Source organism: Glycine soja, chromosome 14 (genome assembly GCF_004193775.1).
Source record: "Glycine soja cultivar W05 chromosome 14, ASM419377v2, whole genome shotgun sequence".
NCBI lineage: Eukaryota > Viridiplantae > Streptophyta > Magnoliopsida > Fabales > Fabaceae > Glycine > Glycine soja.
The window spans coordinates 34,128,609-34,150,412 of record NC_041015.1 but is presented as its reverse complement, the minus strand read 5'-3'; the positions used below and the strand labels follow the sequence as shown (position 1 = coordinate 34,150,412).

General features: G+C 33.4%; 3 protein-coding genes and 2 long non-coding RNA genes across 5 annotated transcripts; 2 read left to right on the top strand and 3 right to left on the bottom strand.

Annotated features, from left to right (window-relative positions):
• Nucleotides 1-2,738: 2,738 nt before the first annotated feature.
• Nucleotides 2,739-3,605, top strand: LOC114384009. The gene is made up of 2 exons (XM_028343691.1): nt 2,739-2,833; nt 2,936-3,605. The coding sequence occupies exons 1-2, from the start codon at nt 2,739-2,741 to the stop codon at nt 3,603-3,605; spliced, it is 765 nt and encodes a 254-aa protein (XP_028199492.1).
• An 8,441-nt stretch (nt 3,606-12,046) lies between these two features.
• LOC114383283 (transcription factor MYB54-like) lies at nt 12,047-14,353 on the top strand. The gene is made up of 2 exons (XM_028342914.1): nt 12,047-12,314; nt 13,589-14,353. Exons 1-2 carry the CDS (start codon nt 12,161-12,163, stop codon nt 14,161-14,163), a joined length of 729 nt encoding a protein of 242 aa, XP_028198715.1. The 5' UTR covers nt 12,047-12,160; the 3' UTR covers nt 14,164-14,353.
• A 1,582-nt stretch (nt 14,354-15,935) lies between these two features.
• Nucleotides 15,936-16,324, bottom strand: LOC114383704. The gene is made up of 2 exons (XR_003660571.1): nt 16,279-16,324; nt 15,936-16,197 (listed from the first exon to the last, which is right to left on the bottom strand). It is a non-coding gene; the product is annotated as an uncharacterized LOC114383704 (long non-coding RNA).
• A 367-nt stretch (nt 16,325-16,691) lies between these two features.
• On the bottom strand, nt 16,692-17,437 carry LOC114383128. Its single transcript, XR_003660409.1, has 4 exons — nt 17,380-17,437; nt 17,053-17,291; nt 16,804-16,971; nt 16,692-16,731 (listed from the first exon to the last, which is right to left on the bottom strand). It is a non-coding gene; the product is annotated as an uncharacterized LOC114383128 (long non-coding RNA).
• A 54-nt stretch (nt 17,438-17,491) lies between these two features.
• Nucleotides 17,492-18,796, bottom strand: LOC114383127. Its single transcript, XM_028342727.1, has 3 exons — nt 18,489-18,796; nt 18,131-18,394; nt 17,492-18,033 (listed from the first exon to the last, which is right to left on the bottom strand). Exons 2-3 carry the CDS (start codon nt 18,299-18,301, stop codon nt 17,752-17,754), a joined length of 453 nt encoding a protein of 150 aa, XP_028198528.1. The 5' UTR covers nt 18,302-18,394; nt 18,489-18,796; the 3' UTR covers nt 17,492-17,751.
• Between the last annotated feature and the right edge of the window lie 3,008 nt (nt 18,797-21,804).

The window sequence follows — 21,804 nt, the reverse complement described above, 5'->3', positions numbered from 1 at the left end:
TGTGTAGGGTAGCTATTTGTATTTCTATTTGTGCTGTCACTAATGAGCTTATCTGTGCATGAGTAGAAATAGTAGGAGTAGAATTGTAGTTGTGCATGATAGTGAGCTATGCATGATAGTGTAGTTTTAGATAATAGTGTAGTGCATACTGATTTCATTTTTTATTATGTTTCTGAGTTTGTTTTTATTGCTTTAGATTCTGAAAAAATAGTGTTGATATAATGGTTGATAACAATCGAACTCTTAAGGAATTGGCTACACTAGATGTTGTCTATCAACCTTGGTGTATTCAATATCCTGAGACTGAAGTTAGTTATGAACTAAAGTCTGGACTAATCCATTTGCTGCCAAAGTTTCATGGTCTTGTAGGTGAAGATCCACACATGCATATGAAGGAGTTTTGTGTAGTGTGTTCCATCATACGACCACATGACATTCATGAAGATTATGTGAAGATGAAGGCATTTCATTCTTTCTGGATGGTGTGGCTAAGGACTAGTTGTACCTTCAACTAGATACTATCAACACCTGCACATATATGCATAGAAGATTCTTAGAGAAATTCTTTCCTGCATCTAGAACAACATCCATCCAAAAAGAAATTTGTGGCATAAGGCAACAACTTGAAGAGACATTATAAGAGTAATGGGAGAGATTCATCAAGTTGTGTGCTTCCTGTCCTCACCATCAAATCAATGAGAAATTTTTGATCCAGTATCTCTATGAGGGGTTGATGTTAATGGGCAGAAGTATGATTGATGCAACCGGTGGAGGCGCTTTAATGGAAAAGACTCTTATTGTTGCCGGACAATTGATTTCCCACATTTGGTACTAGAGTTGCTACACCATGGATTGTTGCAAGTGAAGTTTTTATGTCTTTGGTTGTTGATAATCAAAGGCTGGAGAATAAACTTACAGAGTTGACATCCCTTGTGACGCGGCTAGCCATTGGTCAACAATAGAATGTGATGGTAGCCAATCAACCAAGGCTGTGTGGTATATTTGTGCTCTTGATCATCCAACAGATTGTGGAAGCAATGTCTTCCAAGATTATTTTGATGATGCCAAAGAATCTAGAGTCAAACAAGTTTCAAGAATCAAGATCAAGATTCAAGATTCAAGAATAATCAAGATCAAGATTCAAGATTCAAGAATAATCAAGATCAAGATACAAGTCAAGAGAAGACTCAATCAAGATAAGTATTAAAAGAGTTTTTCAAAACATTGAATAGCACAAGAATTTTTCAAAAAGAAAAAAATCTTTTACCAAAGAGTTTTACTCTTTGGTAATCGATTACCAGAAGGAAGTAATCGATTACCAGTAGCTAGCATTCTTTTCAAAATTGATTTACAAAGCTATAATCGATTACCATAATCATGTAATCGATTACCAATGTTTTAAAACGTTAGATTTCAAATTTCAAGAGTGACAACTTGTGATAAAACTTTTTCAAATCATTTCAAACTTGTGTAATCGATTGCACAATACTTGTAATCGATTACCAGTGTTTCTAAACATTTTGATTTTCAAATTTAAACATGAAGAGTCACATCTGTTGATGTGTAATCGATTACACTATGATGGTAATCGATTACCAGTGACTGATTTCAAAAAATAAATTTCCAAAAGTCACAATTCTTAAAGTGACTTGTTTCTAAAGAGTTTTTTTTTTAAAAAGAGTCACAACTTTTAAAGTGACTAGTTTTCAAAAGAGTTACAATTTTTAAAAAGTGACTAGTTTTAAAGAAATTGCCAAGAGTCACAAACTTTAACTTGAGTCATCAAATGATTATAAATATGTGACCATGGCACGAATTTAATGAGACCGATTCCTTTCATGCATAATAGATTTCCTTCATCTTTCTAAAAGTTTTTGTTCAATACTTTCTCTTTCAAGAAAAGTTCATTGACAAAAAACTTGTGCTATTCTTTTTCTTCATTCCCTTCTTTCTCTTTTCAAAAGATTCAAAGGACTAATTGCCTGAGAATTCTTTTGTTTCTTCCCTTCTCCCTCTTGACAAAAGATTTCAAAGGACTAACTGCCTGAGATATCTTCTGTTTCTTACAAAAGATTTCAAAGGACTAACCGCCTGAGATATCTTTTGTTTCCCCTTACAAAGATTCGAGGGACTAACTTCCTAAGAATTCTTTGTCTTACACATTGGAGCGTACATCCTTTGGGGTACAAGTAAGCGTACATCCTTTGTGGCACAAGTAGAGCGTACATCTACTTAGGTTGTGATACTGAGAACAAGAGAGGGTACATCTCTTGTGGATCAGTTCAAGTGGAGCGTACATCTACTTGGTTGTTCAAAGAGAACAAGGGAGGGTACATCCCTTGTGGATCTTTGCTTGTAAAGGTTTTTACAAGGTTATTGGAAATCTCAAGAACCGGTGGTTGCTTGGGGACTAGATGTAGGCACAGGTTGTTGCCGAACTAGTATAAATCTTGTGTTTGTCTTCTTCTTCCCTACGCTCTTTAATTTTCGTTGTGTACTTTTTATTTCCGCTTTACTTTTGTCTAAGTTATTGCTTTTGTTCTTTACTTTCTAATAACTTAGTAGTAAAGCCTAATTGAATCTAGTAATATTAAGAAGGACAAGTTTTTAATTAATCAAGGCTCATTAATAATTAATTCAACCCCCCCCCCCTTCTTAATTATTCTGAGGCCACTTGATCCAACACAGATGTATGTTCCACACTCCAATAAACAGAACAAGTTGTTGATGTTTCTACCATGAAACCTAGACAACCATTCAGACCTCAACAACAACAATATAATCCTTACTTTAACACCTATAATCCTAGTTGGAGAGATCATATAAACTTGAGGTATGGTCCTGGTCCACAACAGCAATAGCAGCACACACAACAGCCATTCAGACAACAACAGTTTCAACCTTCCACCAGCAAATATCAAGCTCCTCCTTTCAGACAACAACAACAATTCCAACCCAACAAGAAGGATTGGAGCAAGCTACTTGAGGATGCTCTATGGGCTTACCAGACCACTTACCAACCAACTTTGGGGATATCTCCCTATAGGGTGGTTTCTGGTAAGACTTGCCATCTTCTAGTGGAGATTGAGCATCGTGCTTATTGGGCGGTGAAGAGTTGTAACATGGCACTTGATGAAACGAGTATGGAAAGGAAGCTTCAATTGCAAGAACTTGAGGAGATTCGCTTAGAAGCCTATAAGAACTCCAAGATTTACAAGGAGAAAATGAAGAGGTTTCATGACTCTAGTACTCTTAGGAAGGAGTTCTATATTGGCCAAAAAGTGCTCATGTTTAACTCTCGCCTTAAGCTTATTTCCGGTAAACTTCGATCTAGATGGGATGAACCTATTGTTATTACTAATGTTTTTTCCCATGATGTAGTTGAGATTAAAAATGAATTTACTGGCAAAGTCTTCAAAGTGAACGATCACCAACTCAAGCTTTTTCATGAGATCCCTCAAATGGAGGAGGAATTTGTGGCGGACCTCTCTTTGGTCTTCCCAATTTTATATGATGATGTGCCTCGAATGGCACTTGAGGAGTTTCCTTCCCTTTTCTTTTATATGTCGTCTCTTTGTTTGCATGTCATTACATGCTCAAATTGAGGATAATGTGAATTTGAAGTGTGGGGGAGGGTTTAGAAAATTCATTTTTTCTGATTTTTGTTTTCTCTATTTTCTATTTTTACTATTTTTGTTGTTATTTTTGTTTCTGTATTCTATTTCAGGCTGTGTTTGTATCTATTTTCTATTTTTGTTCAGCTATATTATGTTCTGTTTGTTTTTTTGTATTTGTAGTTGCATGTTGTTTTTGTCTTGTTGTATTTGTTTTGTTTTATTTTTTTGCTAGTTTTATTGTTTTTACATACAAAAAATATAAATATAAATTATGCAACTATTGTTTTCTAATGTTTTTGTTGAATTTAGGTACTTTCTCATGTTTTTCGTAGGATTTCTAACTTGTATAATTTGTGATATATGTATCATTTTTAGTTGAGAGGTTTCATGCTTGATGTGAACCATTGTTGCAATTGTGGAAGTGGTAAGTAGGCTTGAAAAAATTGAGGTGAATCGTGTGTGAGAATTATGCCTTGCAAGTTTTTGGGATTTTGTGGATGGATTGCATTATTCCATTCATGCTCTTTCATGTGTGATTTCACCCTTGTGCTAGATTACTCTAGGTTTTGCCTTGCTTCTCTCGTCATTCCTTGTTGCACATGCATTGATTGAGATGATTTAGGCCTTCTTTCTTTTAGCCACTAGCCAAATAAGCCTACCTTGCATTGATATCTATTGTCACCCTCTTTAAACCTTTAACCCCTTCTTTCATTTTGTAGCTCATTACAAGCCAAAAAGTGGAAAACCATGTTGTCCTAAACTTTAGTAAGAAAAAGGGCATTGGAATTGTTTTGAGAGTGGGTTTCAAACAAGTGTGGGGGATTTATACTTTGTTTTATGAAAGTTCCTTTGTTTTCGTGATTTCATTTTCTTGTGACTTGTTGAAAAGGAAAGAAAAAGAAGAAGAAGAAAAGAAAAGAAAAGAAAAGAAAAAACATAATAAAAGAAAAGAAAAAAATGCGAGTATAAAAAGCAAAAGTTCAAAAAGAAAAAAAAATGGTACAAACCAAGATAAGAAGAAAAAAAAACAAGAAAAATGAATGGAAAAAATGTGTTGTGGTTCATTTTCATTCTTGTAAGTTCTTGTTATATCACCATGTTACATTCTTAATTTTGACTTGACTACTTGTCCACTTTGTATTTTGTGATCATGTGTTCATGGATTGCTTGTTACCTTGAGACCATTCTTCCATTTTCCATCTCTCTCATTTTTGTGCATTGTTAGGATCCATTAAAAATTGTATGTGCCTTGTTCATACCTTTCTTTTAGTTGTAGTTATTTTTAGTTTGATTTTTGTTTCTTAGTCTTTCTTTAAGTTTTGTCAGGAGTGCAAAAGATAAAGTGTGGGGGAATTTGATTGAGTATTTGTAGTTTAATATTTTTATATTCTTCTTAGCTCAATTGATATCTCTTTGACACTTATTTTCTCACCTTAACTCAGTTTTGGTCTTAGGCAAATGATTGAGCTTAATTGAGAATTGTAGCTAATTTTTAGGTTTTGTGCTTACTTGACCTATCTGCCTTGTGCATCACCTAGAGGACACAACAAAACTTCAAATGAAATGTGTGAGTAGTGCCTAGAAAGCTGAGAAAAAGATACTCCATTTTATTACAAATAAGCTTTTGCCAATATTTGGCATTTTGAGGGTCAAATTGAACTTGGAAGTTAGAACCTCTACACTTGAATGATTGGACTACGAGTTTGGGCTTTATTTTGTGTAATTAGTTTAATTAGGTAGATTAGATGGGCCTAATCAAGGCTCATCACTTCCTTATGAGTAGTCACTCTATATATTAGTGAAAGTTAGTTGGTTAGTTACTTCACTTTTGTGAAAAATGAAATTAGTTACTTGTTGTGCAAACTTTCTCTTTTCTCTCTTTTTCTTTCAACTGTTCTTCATTCTTCTTCCTTTTTCATTTTTGTTCTTTCATTTTCTTGCACAAAATTTCATGGCTTTTCCATTGGTGATGATCGTGGAAGGCTAAAAACTTCATTAATCCAAGGATCCACTCTAAGCAAGGCTAAATTTGAGTTCTGGTTTAGCATTTCTAATCTTTATGAATGTCCATCTTTCTCTCTAATCCTATTTTTTGATTTTCATGATTATGATTATGCTTAGGATTGAAAATGTATTAGTTTATAGATTCATTTACTAATTTCAAAATTTAATCACATATTTTTTGGATGATTTCCAACATAATTTGCGATCTCATAATATAGAGATTGATTCGATTGAATTTTCTCTAATGCATTTGACTGAACTTTCACACTGAACATCATTTGTAGTAACTGTGATAATTCAATTTGCATTGGTTTGGTGAATTGGATTGGTGCTATTAAACTTGAATTGTATTTTGTTTTTTTTTTGTTTTGTTTCTTCATATATGTTTTTATTTTTTCACATTTTTGTATAGTCACTTACAAACTGTTCGATGAAATCTCTCCTTGCTGTTTATAAGTGAATGAATGTAGGAACCAAATTGAATCATATCTCTGAGTCGACCTAGGTTAGTCCCGTGCTATAAAAATTCTTAGTTTTATTTGTTTTTGGAACGATTCAACATCATTATCATATCTTCGTAACTCATTCTAAATTTGTTTACATCAACAATCATTTCATTTACAATAATCATTTTTACATCTTATATGTAGGTTTCATTTTGGAGTGACTACATTAATAAATTTTGGTCCTTGGCCTAAGTTACAATTTCTCCCCTTTCGTATGTACACAAATGTAGATATCATGGTCCTCAACATAGTGAACTACTGGAATAATGCAAAAACAATATCAGATACAGATTAAACCATGAGTAAAAACCATGACTAATTTGAACACTAAATTGGGGATGTGGAATATATGTTTAAGTTATAGTTAAGGATTATTCATTTGCTTTTAAACTAAAAAACAATGGCTGATAGACCCTTAAATTTTGAATTTACTATCGATTTTAGACTATCTTTTGAGTGAAATAGAGATTCACCCATGATTGAGAACTGATAGGCCTTTAAGATTTATATTTCCTACTTATTAACTTATTATCTTTCAAACAACTTTTGAGTGAGAGGGAGATTGAACCATGACTAATAATTTTTTACTTAGTTTGAACACTAATTTAGCGGTCTAGCATATATGTTTAAGTTGTATTAAAGATACAAATTTTCTTTCAAAACTGAAAAACATGGTTAGTAGGCCCTTAAATTTTCTATTTAGTAGATATTTTAAAATATCTTTTGAGTGAAATGTAGATTGAACCATGGTTGAGAACTCATAGGCATGGTTATCAAACTCTCGAGTTAACTTCCTAACTCTTACGAGTTTACTTATCCTCTACGAGTCGACTCGTGTATAAACTATTTTTTTAGTAGACTCTGGATAGACTCTATAAACTCTTTGTAAACTTGGTAAACTTTCGAGTTTACCACCGAATCAACAAGTTAAAAAAATTAGACCAAAATGTAAGTCATGTTAGGTTGTTTTATGTATGTTTAGTGTTCAACATACCTTCATTTAGTGTGTCGTTTCTGAATAAAAAAAATTTCACCTTTAATAACATCAAACCATTATTTTCTAATAACATCAAACCCTCGATGAGAATGATCTACCACTTAACATCTGCAAGTTATTATCTAGTAGTAATGCATTACTATACTTGGTTATTTAAGTATTGTAAAATTCATGATTTACTATTTTATTTTATTATCTTGTTGAAATATTTAATTGGTATGTCATTTATAAATATTTTGTTATTATTTTTATATGAAGTGAATTCTTACGAGTCTACGAGTCGAGTCTATGTAACTATCACGAGTTTACGTAAACTCTCAAGTTTGATAACCTTGCTCATAGGCCCTCTAGGTATTCGTAGTATTAAGTTGGAGTGCTGTTCTAAATTACTTACTGATTAAATCCTATTTTCCTACCTACAATTTGTTTATTCACAATGAATTTGACTATCAATTTTCTACTACATTTGTCTTGTGTTTTAGCTGTTAGAAAAAGAAAATAGCCTTTATTTCTTCTTTGTTAAGCTAAATTATTTAATGTCATCAACAATTGTGATAATTTAAAAGGTGTTAAACCAAAATTAGACGGGAGCATCATGGACATAGTTTTTAAACAACATATAAAATTCTGTTTAGGTTTTATGATGGGGTTGCTTATTCAAGGGCAGAAATACTTCATAATAAATTTATTTTAGAATGAAATACAGATTGAACCATGACTGATAATTTTTTAACTTGGTATGAATACTAATTGTCATTAAATGAATGACAACAACATGCTTATTTTATGACATAAGAATCAATTTACTAATTGATTGAATCACTCCTAAACTAGGTCTAATTTATATCTGATATGAAAACGAAAAAACTAATATTTTACTATATTCTGAAATGAAGATAGAAGACCGGTGTGACGATTACAATATTTTGTTAGATTGGTGAGGATATTATGGTTATCATATTTTGGTCTTTACTTACTTAAAAGATTTTGTCAAGTATGTGATTATGGTTTATTTAAACTAAATCTTGTTGCAAATAATCTATAACCAACTTTTGTAACTAACATTGGTGCTACTTTTGTAAGTAGCATTGGTTTAATAAATAATTTGCACAAGATTATCCTTTCCATTCTGTTTTAAGAGAAGAAGTGGAATCCTACATAGTTAATGTAGCTGCACAAAAATTTAGTTAATTATGCTTAGACTTTGTGGCTACACAATATACTACTGCACAAGCTTCTTTATTAAGCTTTATATGTCACTTTTGACTTGGATTGCTGGAATGTTGTATTCATGTCTGATGCTATTGCATTTAATGATTAATTTTTGTTTAATTCACCATTGAAAACAAACTATTCAGCTTCTTATTTTATTCATTTCATATGACAATACTTGCTTCTCCGCTTTCATCAACAACAATCTATACTTAGTAATTTACTGCAGAGTGAGATTTTATTTACTTAGTTCAAGATTGCCTAACTTGAGCTAATACAACATATCCATACAAATGATAGTACAAACTTCTATTTATATGACTTAGTTTTGTAGTTCACAATTTAAATGCACTATGTCTCATGGTTTCAAGTCACTTGTTTTGCTTTATTTTGCTAATGTTTGTTTTAGCTACCAGCAAATCATCGAGAATTTAGTTACATAACAAAAGATTGATCTAGGTAACATACAATAAAGTACAAAATAGTTAATTCATGCTTGCCAAATAAAAGGCTGTCAAATAATCTATCTTTTTCTTTCCTTACCCTTTTGAATTTTAAGTAACAGTGTTGCTACACATTAAACAACAACATGAACATGAATATGAACAAGGATACTAAGAGCAGCTAGATCACCCTTTCGGTTGTGGTATATTTTTGTTCCATCACAAACTCACTAGCTGCTTCAAAGCAGTGTCGTTTCCCTGCCATATTCAACTTTGGTGACTCCAATTCAGACATTGGAGGCCTCTCTGTTGCCTTTAGACAAGTTGGTCCTCCTCATGCAGAGTCCTTCTTCCATCACCCTGCTAGCCATTACTGTCATGGCCATGTCATATATTGTTGATTTCTTAGGTACTTTATTTTCATTCTTTTCTCTCAACACTTTTCTCCTTTCAATGCTTCACTTCATTATCTCCTCAATTAGCTTTATTATGCTGTTTCTATTTGCTTTTTGTTTATGATTATCTTCACTTTCATTCTCTCAATTGAAATTCAACGTCAGTTAATTTAGTCTTGTGAATGTATGTAGTTTGTATAACTTTGGATAATGTTGCTTTTTATTTTTTTTAATTTATCTTACATTCACTAAATTTAAGCCAAACATTAAGAAATGTGTTCCATGATTTTGTATGTGGTTCTTTTTTTTAATGATCGAGAATAAGATTTTTTGTGTCAGTTAATTTACTTCTTTAATTTTGTTAAAGAATATTCATTTATATTTTTTCCCCAAATAAAGGGATCTTCGAAACAATAGTTTATTTTCTTCTAAATTTTATTCGGCTTTACAAATGTATCCACAGACACATTAATTCAGTGGATATTGTCATTATCCATAACAAATTTATTTGCTAAGATCATCCCTATCTATAAGTTATTATTCATTACACATTATAGTTTATTTCAAATGATATTTTTAAACCTAAATTTAATTATAAATTCATTTTTGCAGTACTTAATTTATAGTTAATTTTAATTTTTACTTCATTATATATAATTTAGATTAGTTGAATCCTATCAACAAATAGAAGGGCTAGGTTGTTATGCTCGACAAAATTCAGTCTGATAATCTTCATCCACAAACTGTCAATTTGATGATGATTTCTGAATTATATCTTATTTTTTAATACTTACATTAAATTCTTTTTTTCTAATTTATAAAATTTATTTAAGTGTATTTTTTATATTGTTTCATTATACTATAAATGTTTCATTTTTTTCACATATAATCTATTATTCATTTTGAAATCAATTACTTTTACGCATATTTAATTTATAATATACATGCACACAACCAACGCAACCCAAAAATTACAATTCCATTAGTAGATGCCACATGGATTGGAGTGGTTTTATATTTTGGTACGATGTATGTATTTAACATTTTCCATACTTCACATAGACCTTATGCAGAGGTTCATAATTATAATATGATTTTCATTTTTGTATTTTTAGACAAAAAAAAATAAAGTGAAATATTTCAAACTTAAAAAATTCAAACTAAACTAAAAAAAAGGATGAAGGATCAATTATTATTATTGTTATTGTTTAGATGTCACATTTTGTTAGATACTTTTATCTTTTATTTTTATTAAGTAACTATATATGATGCTTCTCCACATTTTATTTTTCATTTTACTTTCTCTCATACTATAAAATTATCTGCATACTGTCACTTTTTATTTCTCCTTTTTTGGTGTACAATGACAACAATACAGTTAGAACTTAAGATGACCTTCTACAAAGTGACTATCCAAACTTTCCACAACTAGGCTAATTCTAATAGTTGATATATACTCTTGTTTTCCCTAACAATAATAAAAGGGAATCACAGAAGAAATTGAATATTACTTCCTATGATCCTTTTTAATAGAAACAATTGATACAATACACTATCATCTGTTTCTTGTAAAACCCTCATTTTTTTCTTATAAAAATAATCAGAATGATTTTTTTTTTGAGAAATATGAACATACTTTCTAACAAACTTATTTGAACATTTGTTGTGATGGACTGAATTTATTAAAAATCACAAATTTATGTGAATGGCACTTGATATCTAATGAGTCTCTATGCTTATTTTATGTTCCCTCCATACCCAATTATATGACGTTTTAAACAAATTGTTACAAAATAAATGTCATTTTACAAAAATTAATGTTGTATTAAATTTTTTTTTTTTACAAATTACCCTTAATCAATAATTAGTAGGAGTAGTGAGTAGTAAGAATAAATGAGTAATTAATGAGAGAGATAAAAATATATATTTGGTTGTTACCTAATATTCCATCTGTTTCTTTCTAAGTATCGGATTTTTGAATTATTTATTTATTTATTTATCTGTCATTTGTAAAAGTCATGATCACATTAATTAATCTTTAATTATTCAATTATAGCATTTCTTGTTTTCTAATATTTAATTATTTACAGATGCATTTTATTGTGGAGTGAGAAGAAAATGGGGTAAAAAAAAGAAATCCCATGACTATTTTATTAGAATAAAAAAATATTATTTTTCTTGGTTTTTACATAATAGCCTTAAACAACACATAAAAAGAAATGGAGGGAGTATTTTTTAAGAAATTCAACAAATTAATTACATTCCTTGATTTCTGTACCAAAACCTTAAACGTTATATATTATGAAACGATGAGAGTAGTTAAGGAATGCTAATAATGCTCTTTCCACACTTTCTTTCTAATACTCTATAGGATTGGCTGAACTTTTTAGAAATTGTTAATTTTGGTGAGAGATGGTGGTACTTGATATCTAATATTAATGAGTCCCTCTTCTTATTTTATAGTTAAGGAATGTTAGCGTCACTCTTTCTATACACTCCCCCCTAATATTCTCTAGGATTGGTTGGAGTTTATTAGAAATAATTAATTTTGATGGCCCCAATTTTAAGTCAGAAGAGAAAGTTATTAAATGATTTTAAATAAATTTTAATTAAGAGTATTACAAAAAGTGTTACATAGAGGGTCGCTAATATTCTTTTTTTATATTTTTCAATAAATTCTAATTAATGATAGAGTATGTGTTACATATATGAAAAAATGTGTTGCTGGTACTCCTTTATGATTTTGTTTTTATTAGGAGAAAAAAATTGAATATTTAATAATGACCAATGACATACCAAATATGACTTAATTTCCATGTTCAGTTACATTGGAAGGATGTATAAAATTGTGTGAAGACAACTAGTGTAACTTCCCTCCTAGAACAACCCTAAACAGCCACTCAATCTGTGTGCCTCTCTCTCAACTTTCGTCTTCTTTGTGGCTTCTCTCTGCCGTGCTTCATTTTCAATTGTCGAATCCATAGTCATGGCCAATTCTTCGGCAGCTGCTGAGGACATAACCAATCGTCTTCGTGTTAATTACTGGAAGAAAGATGAGGATGTAAAGCTCTTGCAACAGGTTCGAGAACATGGTCCACAAAACTGGAGATCAATTGCTTCTCATCTAGAAGGAAGAACTGGTAAATCTGAGTTAGATGTAGTAATTAATAAATTTGGTTATGTTATGGGGAGATCTAATTCAAATGTTATTTTAATTTTTACTGGATCTATAACTAAATTGGGTATAAAATCATGTTATCCGGTAATGATATCTAGTGGTACATTATTTGAACATGAAAAATGACAATAGTTTAGTTTTTGACTGAAAATATGAGTTTCTCTTTTTCGTTTTCTTTTTTTGAAAATGATAAGAAAAATCTTAATTAAAAACTATACAGGAGTGGTAAAGACTGATCTTTTTATTTTTATATAAACTAAAGACTGATTTTATTTCATGGTCAACATCTTCATGACTATTTAGTTAGGATTATGTTCTTTTTTTCATGTTCTTACTAGACATTTTATCATATATTTATTTTCATTAGTTGCATAAAATTCTTGCCACTTTAATTATAGTTAATCATAGTCGATTTTTTTATGTGCATATTGCTATATAAAAAAAATCATATATGTACTAATAGTTAAAGTGTATTTTTCTTCTTTTAGGTTATGTTCACAGCAAATTAAAATATTTTATAGAATTAATTATGTTTTTAATTCCTAAAATTTGAGATAAATCTGATTTTGATCTTTCAAATTTAAAAAAAAATGATTTTAGTCTCTTAAATTTGTTGTTGAGGATTAAAAACAACTTTAAAAAAATCATTTGTTTCTCAAATTGAATGTTTAGAGACTAAAAATTTACTTTGTAAAATTTGAGCGATTAAAATGATATTTTTAATTTGGAAGATCAAAATCAGATTTATTCCAATTTTAGGGACTAAAAATATAATTAAGTCTATTTTATAACAAACATTGCATATTTTTCTAAAGAGTATAATCTGTTATATTAAAAGAGGTATCTTTACTATAGAAATTAATATTGAGAGCATGAAAAATGCAAACAATTTGGTATATTGGAAAAAAACCATTGACAAACATATATTTTTGAAAAATGAGAAGGATAAATCTTAACTAAACACAACTATACAAAGTGGTAAAGATTGATTTTATATATATTTATTTTAATCATAATCAAGTTATATATGATTCTTTAGTTAGACTCCAGTTTTTATTTTTTGTTTTACTAGAGAAACCATTGTTTTAGTATAGAAGATTAATATATATATATATATATATATATATATATATATATATATATATAATAAAATAGTGCACACCATCTCATATTTTTTCTATTTTTCTTTTTGTAACATATTAAACCGGTGTTCAAATATCATTGTACTTTGTCTAGCCAAAAGCTGCAGATTGAGATGGCGCAATCATCTCGACCCTCGAGTGAACAGAAACCCTTTCACTGGAGAGGAAGAGGAGAGGCTGCTTGCAGCGCACGAAGTGTATGGAGCGAGATGGGCGCTCATATCCAAGCTCTTCAACGGCAGGACGGATAATGCTGTGAAGAATCACTGGCATGTTATGAGGGCGAGAAAGAGAAGGGAATCTAAGCAGAAAAACTGGCCAGGGGTATTTCAGGATTCATACGCTTCATCCTCCAGCAACACTGTTCTCCATCCAAATGGACCAAACCCTCATGACATGGTGTGCCCCAGTAATGGTTCTTCGAGCTCTGCCAAGTTTGGAACGATACCATCCTTCGCAGACTCTACTCCTGTGAATGGGAGTGATCATTTTGGACTATTCAATGGTGCTGATGATGCAATGCTTCAAAGGAGTTTGTTCGATAACTCGTTCGCGGAGTTCGGGTCTTCTTCTTCGTCAGTGCAAGTGCAAGCAGATGAGGAGTCAAATGGTAGTGGACAAAAAGAAGTTCCTTTCTTTGATTTTCTTGGTGTTGGTGATGACCAGTGAAGTTTTTTTTAAACTTCATGTGTGATTTGTCTCTCTCTCTTTTTCTGGCTTGTTTTTTTCACTCTTTTAAAACGTTTTATGAACTCCCTTTATGTGCGTCACTGCGTGAGGCTCATAACCTTTTAGCCTTTGAGAATTATACTTATAACTAAGATTCCATTCTGCTATTTTACTATTTATTTGTTTTTCAGTCTCTTTGGTTCTTACTAGTCATGCTATTCCTTTGTTGATTGTGAATAGAACCAAGGTTTTGAATTGAAATTACCATTACAATTCAGTTTCATCCCAATCCTTGGTGTTATGGAAAATTATGAATAAATGCAGCTGATGCAACCTAATTGAAGTTGCAATATGGCTGCATAGGTTTCAAAGACCTTGACATCACAGTCCTCTATTATGGTTGCCAATCATGTTTTAAAGATATCTTATGGCACCCTTGGAAATTTAAGGTTTAGGTAATGTTATTGTGAAAACTCTCTTCTCTTTGGTGTGTTAAAACTCATTCAACTGCTGTTCTAGTATCAAAACCCTTCGATTTTTAGGTACCATATATCAACTCTTTTTTATAACCTTCAGCTAGCAAGAGGCAATATTTTTATTACAACTAAAGTTTAAAGTTATGGCTAATGTTACCACCATTAGAAAATATGCTTTCTACATCGGTTTTTGAACCGATGTTGAAAGTACCGACGTTGATAGTATTATCGGTAACATCGGTTTTTGAAAAACCGATGTTAATGTAAAATTACCAACATCGGTTATATAAATAACCGATGTTGCTAATATGAATTACACCCAAAAAATGTATATTAATGTTGAAAGTTAACATCGGTTTTTACAAAAAAACCGATGTTAACGAATGTGTTACTGTTGACAGTTAACATCGGTTTTTACAAAAAAAACTGATGTTAACGAATGTGTTACTGTTGACAGTTAACATCGGTTTTCTGTAAAAACCGATGTTAACCCACGTTAACATCGGTTTTTATAAAAAACCGATGTTAACGAATGTGTTATTATTGACAGTTAACATCGGTTTTTTCAAAAAATCGATGTTAACGAATGTGTTACTATTGACAGTTAACATCGATTGTTATAAAAAACCGATGTTAACCAAGTTAACATCGGTTTTTATAAAAAACCGATGTTAACGAATGTGTTACTATTGAGAGTTAAAATCGGTTTTTTCAAAAAAACCGATGTTAACGAATGTGTTACTATTGACAGTTAACATCGATTGTTATTAAAAACCGATGTTAACCAAGTTAACATCGGTTTTTTCAAAAAACCGATGTTAACGGATGTGTTATTATTGACAGTTAACATCGGTTTTTATAAAAAACCGATGTTAACGAATCTGTTACTATTGACAGTTAACATCGGTTGTTATAAAAAACCGATGTTAACCAAGTTAACATCGGGTTTTTCAAAAAACCGATGTTAACGGATGTGTTACTATTGATAATTAACATCAGTTTTTATAAAAAACCGATGTTAACGAATGTGTTACTATTGACAGTTAACATCGGTTTTTATAAAAAATCGATGTTAACCCACGTTAACATCGGTTTTTTACAGAAAACCGATGTTAATGAATGTGTTGCTATTGACAGTTAACATCGGTTATTTTTATAAAAAAACCGATGTTAACCCACGTTAACATCGGTTTTTTGTAAAAACCGATGTTATTTTCAGGAATTTTTTTTAAATAATGTCTCTGTTTTTACAAAAATACCAAAATTTAACCTGTAAATTTAAAATCAGACCACACAGCACACAACATATATCATTTGCATTCAGTTTTCAAATAGATTTTAGCAAAAAACTAGCTATCAACAAAGGTTGTTCAATGTTAAGATGAAACAACAATTGTAAAAAATGTAATGCAAAGTACATAAACTAATTAATTAACCTAAAGTTACATAGTTGCCTAACATCCTATGTTTGATTTCTAACTTTTAGATAATACTGTGCCCACTGTATGCGAAGTGCCTTGAATCTCTCTGCTTCCAATGGTCTAACTTCATTAAAATACTGCATGATCAAATAAAAAAATAAATTAATGATGTAATAACAATTATAAAAAAACCAAATTTGTTTGTAATAAACAATTACCGTCTCCCAATTATTCCTGAAAGATCCTAAGATTATCGTGGACATCCAGTGCATCACGTAGTAGCCACATTCAGTGATTCCTTTTTGTCTATTACACTAAATACATAATGAAATTTGGATATTAATTAAACGTTAACTACAATTAGTGTACACACACATAAAATATATATAAGTAGAACTTTTATTTAAATCACGTACCTTAACAACAATCCACCTAGCAGCAGCCTTGGATTTCGGTTGTGGAGTATCATCAAGTCCTTTCAAAGCACTAGTGTTGAATATGAGGAACATTAAAATATTGATGTTGTTGAGTTATGCCAATGAAAATGTATTGAAAACAATATTGACCTGTTAATTATTCCCTTAAGGTAGTTGTCTGGCCTGTTATGTAAAGAACAAAACCAGACAACTAGGTTTTCCTTAGGCAGAATGATGACCATTTGCCAGTGTCCGCTGCAGTAGAGACGAATATGGGTTATTGTAGTAGTATAGATTATTTAAATTCAATTATTGTGTTTGACTTACCCATTCAGATAGGCTCCAAGGTAAACATTTCGTTTTGAACTCTGTATCCAACTCTTGATGTAACTTTCAGATTCAAATTGTGATTGCCCAGATCTCTGAATGGACTATGGCTCGAGGAATCCATACACATCAGAATTCCCCGCTCGCACACTTGTCTCGGTCAGATGGCTGTGTTGTTAAGTCAAAGTTAATTATGTATGAATTTAAAACAATTACTTTGGTAATTAATAGTAATCTAAAATGACTTACAGAATCCACTACTGTATAACAGATATGCTGAGACATTGACCACCGTGTGCAATTTCAGAGAGATCTTCGTGCTTTATATACAACGGGAAGTTTTGATTAAACACCCCGAATATGGTAGCATCCCACATAACCTGGAGCGGCTTCAAAAACAGTTGTGGGATGGTTAATGTCATCAGGTACAGGGGATCGTCGACTTCTTCATCCGGGCTTTCTAGAGATTTTGCTGGAGACACAGCTGCCTGTTGATAAAACATAGTTAATTAGCAAGTTTTGATTACAGTGAACAAAATAATTGAAAAAAATAAACATATAATCAGAGTAAAATACCTGTTCTGATAAACACTTCACAAGATGTGTTGGCCAAGCAAGAAAGGTGTTAAGTGCCTGCCCCACTGAGGTAACCTCGTCAGTGGGTACAGGAACGAGAGCCTCTGCATCTTTAACCTCCTCAACACCAACCTTGACTTAACCATGCAACAAAGGGATGTTGTGAACTATTGTGGATCCCTCATAAAGTCTTCCTAGGGCAACCAGCCGGGAAGGATTTTCTTCAATATATAGCCCGCATTTGTTTGAGTCACCCGTCCCTGGATTGTTCCCTGAGTGAACAACACAACTCTCCTTTGTGCTGACACGAGGACCTGAGGGACCAACCTCTGGCTCTGGAGGTAGTGCAAGTCCCTGTGATTGCATCTGAGACTAAAACTGGGACTGCATCTGGCTGAAGGATTCCATCATCTTTCGAGTCACTTTTTCTGTAATTGACTCCTCCAGTTGGTCTCTGATTTGTTGGGTCAACTGTTCTAGGTCTTCAGGAGGCATGGAGGAAGAACTGCGGGACGTTCGTGAAGCCGATCCAAAGTATTGCTTTATGGTGACACCGGCTCCAATAGCACGAACACGGCCAGGGTGCTCTGGTCGCCCAATGGCAGCAGTCAGGATATCCTGACGTCCATGGGGGATGAACGATCCCTGTGACGCCTGCTCGTCCAAAGAATCCTGTACCGAACACATATTTGTCCAAGGAATTCACAAAATACACAAAGATAATTACAATTATTAATTAAAAATGACTTACAATTCTGTCAGCTATTTCTTTTGCTGCCTCAGATGTCATCTGTCCAGTTTTCTTTGTGCGGGCCATCTTCCATTTCACGTGGCGTCTGATGGGAGATGGAGGGTCAATGATGCCCTCAGTGCTTCCAGATTGGGTAGCTTCTTCCAGTCTTTTCTTTGTCTTCTCAGCCATGAGCTTTTCTTCTAAATATTCATAACCTCCACGAGACAATACGTGGGGGGTAGTGTTTTGCTTTTGGGAGGCCTGTGCCTTTTTCTGCACATCCTGCAAAAGTTTAACATTAATGAAAATGATTATTACAATAAATTATACAAAGTGATTTTGTTGTGGAAAACAACTAAAATGACAAAGTACATACCCCCCATGAGGGGTCTCTGCGGGTCTGACAAAACTGGGTCCATTTCTCCTTGCTAATGCCATATTTTTCACAGACAATGTTGTCCGCACCGTCCTTGTCGGCTCCAAGTGCCCATTTTCTAGTCAAGTCAGATTTAAACTGCCTCCAGCGCTCGCCGACAATCTGAATAATTTTCTTCTTTGTCCTACTGTCAGAAGCTTCAGGTATTTCAAATTCCGCCTGGCAAACAATAAATTAGGTTTTATTGTAAGTAAATAACAAATTTAGACTATTAAAGAAAATCAATGAAGAAGAGGGCGAGCCCTGGTGCAGCGGTAAAGTTGTGCCTTGGTGACTTGTTGGTCATGGGTTCGAATCCGGAAACAGCCTCTTTGCATATGCAAGGGTAAGGCTGCGTACAACATCCCTCCCCCATACCTTCGCATAGCGAAGAACCTCTGGGCAATGGGGTACAAAGAAAGAAAGAAAATCAATGAAGAAAACTCAAATACCTGAATATCCTCCCATATCAAATCCTTCTGAGCAGTAGGGACTTCCTTCCAGGTGTCATATGTCACGTCGACCTTATCACGAGCGACAATCCCCAAATATGTTCTTAATTTCTTCTTGTGGGGACCGTTGGCCTTGCCAGTAGCAGGATCGATGTTGACCACAGGTCTTTCTGCCCCAGGTGGTCTAGTGGCCAATGATTGTAGCCGACACGCCTTGCGTGTCCGCTTCAACGTAGATGGAGACGCTGATGTGTCTGCAGGAGGAGGAGGAAGAGGAGGAGGAGGCGAGGCAGGTGGAGTAGCCATGGTCCTTTAAAGAGAAAAAGTTGAGTTAGTTAATATTATCAAAAAACACTGTATGAGTTATGTAAATGAATGTACCGAAATGAAATATTATATTAGAAAATTACGTTAGACGATGTTAATTAATTCTCCTTCATCATGATCATTACGATTAGCATGAACGTCGTCAGCTTCTTCTTCTCCGACGCTGTTAGAAGTCATTTGTGTAGACAAAGGACTAACATAAGTGTCCATGTATGAATCATCATCTTCTACATTAACACCAATTGTTTTCCCGTGTAGAACCACAGACCACCTTTCATCACAAGGGTCTTGCACATAAAATACTTGCTTAGCTTGTTCTGCCATGATGAAAGGGTCATTCTGGTAAGCTAGTTTCTTTAGATCTACCAATGTAAATCCTACATCATCAGTCCGCACACCGGTGTTGCTGTCAACCCACTTACATTTGAAAACACAAACAGTAAATTTGACATAGTTAAGCTCCCATATTTCATCAATAAAGCCAAAGTAAGGGATTGAAGCTACACAGGGATTGTCATCATGTACAGTTGCAAAGTGTTGAGATTCAGCCCTTAGGGTGACCCCACTGTTTTGCATTGTACTTTTGTCGTCTTGTGCTTTTGTGTAAAAGGAATACTTGCTTATGTCATATCCTTGCCAAGTTATAACATTTCTTTTAGGCCCATGAGCTAGCTTTCTTAATGTTTTAGAAGCATTTTCGTCAGCAAAGATTGTATCTTTAAACCAATCAGAGAAAGTCTTGTTATGATTTTTCAAGACCCAGTTCTTTGACATTTTTGGATTACTTTGTTTGACTAAACGTTCATGCTGAACTATGTATGGCAAAACTTCATTACTGTTGTTCAACACATACAAGTGAGCTTGTAACAAATCTTCTACACTTGGAGTGATAACATGCAGTCCTCTTGAACCCTTACCGCCCACTCTGTCGTTATGGCGAGACTCAAGAAGGCCAACAAGTTTAGCCTTTTCAATGTACTCTGAACAAAATTCAACGGCTTCTTCTGCGACGTACCTTTCAACAATAGATGCTTCTGGACGATGTAGATTCTTGGTATACCCTTTTAAGATCTTCATGTAGCGCTCAACCGGGTACATCCAGCGCAGATAAACAGGACCACAACATTTGATTTCTCTGACCAGGTGAATAATTAAGTGGACCATGATGTCAAAGAAAGCAGGAGGAAAATACATCTCCAACTGGCACAGTATAATTATAGCCTCGTTTTCCAAGTCATCAAACTTGACCGAATCAAGGACTTTGCTACATATGGCATTGAAGAAAAAGCACAGGCGAGTTATGGCTAACCTGACTTTGTTAGGCAAAATGTCTCGTATGGCCACGGCTAACAATTGTTGTATCAACACGTGACAATCATGAGACTTTAACCCCACCAGCTTAAGCTCCTTGAACTGCACAAGGCTCTTAATATTTGAAGAGTATCCTTGTGGAACTTTAACCCGGCGTAGACACTGGCACAAACTGATATTCTCCTTTCTAGATAAAGTATGACAAGCTGGAGGCAAGTATATTTTTTTACCATCAGACCTTGGATGCAACTGCGATCGTATGCCCATGTCAGCTAGATCTTGACGGGTATTTAGACCATCTTTCGTCTTGCCCTGAATGTTAAGGAGTGTCCCAATGACACTGTCACATACATTTTTCTCTACATGCATAACATCAATACAATGTCTAACATCTAGATCAGACCAGTACGGAAGATCAAAGAAAATGGACCTCTTCTTCCATATGCAACTCTTACTTTTATCCTTCTTTTGGGTCTTTCCAAATACAGTATTAAGGTGTTCAACCCGCTGGAAGACCTGCTCACCAGTTAACGGTGTCTGCGCAATTTCGTGCTCTTGACTTCCATTAAAAGCTTTTTTCAATCTTCTGTAAGGGTGATGAGCTTTTAGAAAACAGCGATGTCTAGTGTACACTGTTTTTCTACCATGTTTCAATTGTATGTAGCTTGTGTCTTCTTCACAGATGGGGCATGCATGATGACCCTTAACACTGTAATCGCTGAGATTCCCGTATGCTGGAAAGTCATTAATGGTACAAAAAAGCATTGCACGCATTTGAAAAGTCTCCTTGTGAAACCCATCAAACACTACAACTCCTTCATCCCACAACTTTCTCAAGTCTTCAATCAACGGACTTAGATAAACATCAATGTCATTTCCTGGTTGTCTTGGGCCCGATATCATCATAGACAACATCATGTATTTTCGCTTCATGCACAACCAAGGCGGAAAATTGTAAATTACTAGTAGAACTGGCCATGAACTGTGTTGAGTGCTTAAATTGCCATATGGATTCATTCCATCACTGGCTAGTCCAAGTCTAAGATTTCTTGATTCTTTGCCGAAATCCGGATACAAACTATCAATCTTCTTCCACTGGGAGCAATCAGCTGGATGACAGACCATTCCATCAGATTTTCTCCCATTTGCATGCCAGGTAAGATCTTTTGCGTCGTCCTCATTAGCAA

Coding starts and splice junctions, on each gene's coding strand:
- LOC114384009 (XM_028343691.1), top strand. CDS start 2,739: ATGAAACCTAGACAACCATTCAGACCTCAACAACAACAATATAATCCT. Junction 2,834..2,935: donor AGAGATCATATAAACTTGAG/GTATGGTCCTGG, acceptor TCCTCCTTTCAG/ACAACAACAACAATTCCAAC.
- LOC114383283 (XM_028342914.1), top strand. CDS start 12,161: ATGGCCAATTCTTCGGCAGCTGCTGAGGACATAACCAATCGTCTTCGT. Junction 12,315..13,588: donor TCATCTAGAAGGAAGAACTG/GTAAATCTGAGT, acceptor TACTTTGTCTAG/CCAAAAGCTGCAGATTGAGA.
- LOC114383127 (XM_028342727.1), bottom strand. CDS start 18,301: ATGGCTGAGAAGACAAAGAAAAGACTGGAAGAAGCTACCCAATCTGGA. Junction 18,034..18,130: donor AAGAAATAGCTGACAGAATT/GTAAGTCATTTT, acceptor TTGGACGAGCAG/GCGTCACAGGGATCGTTCAT.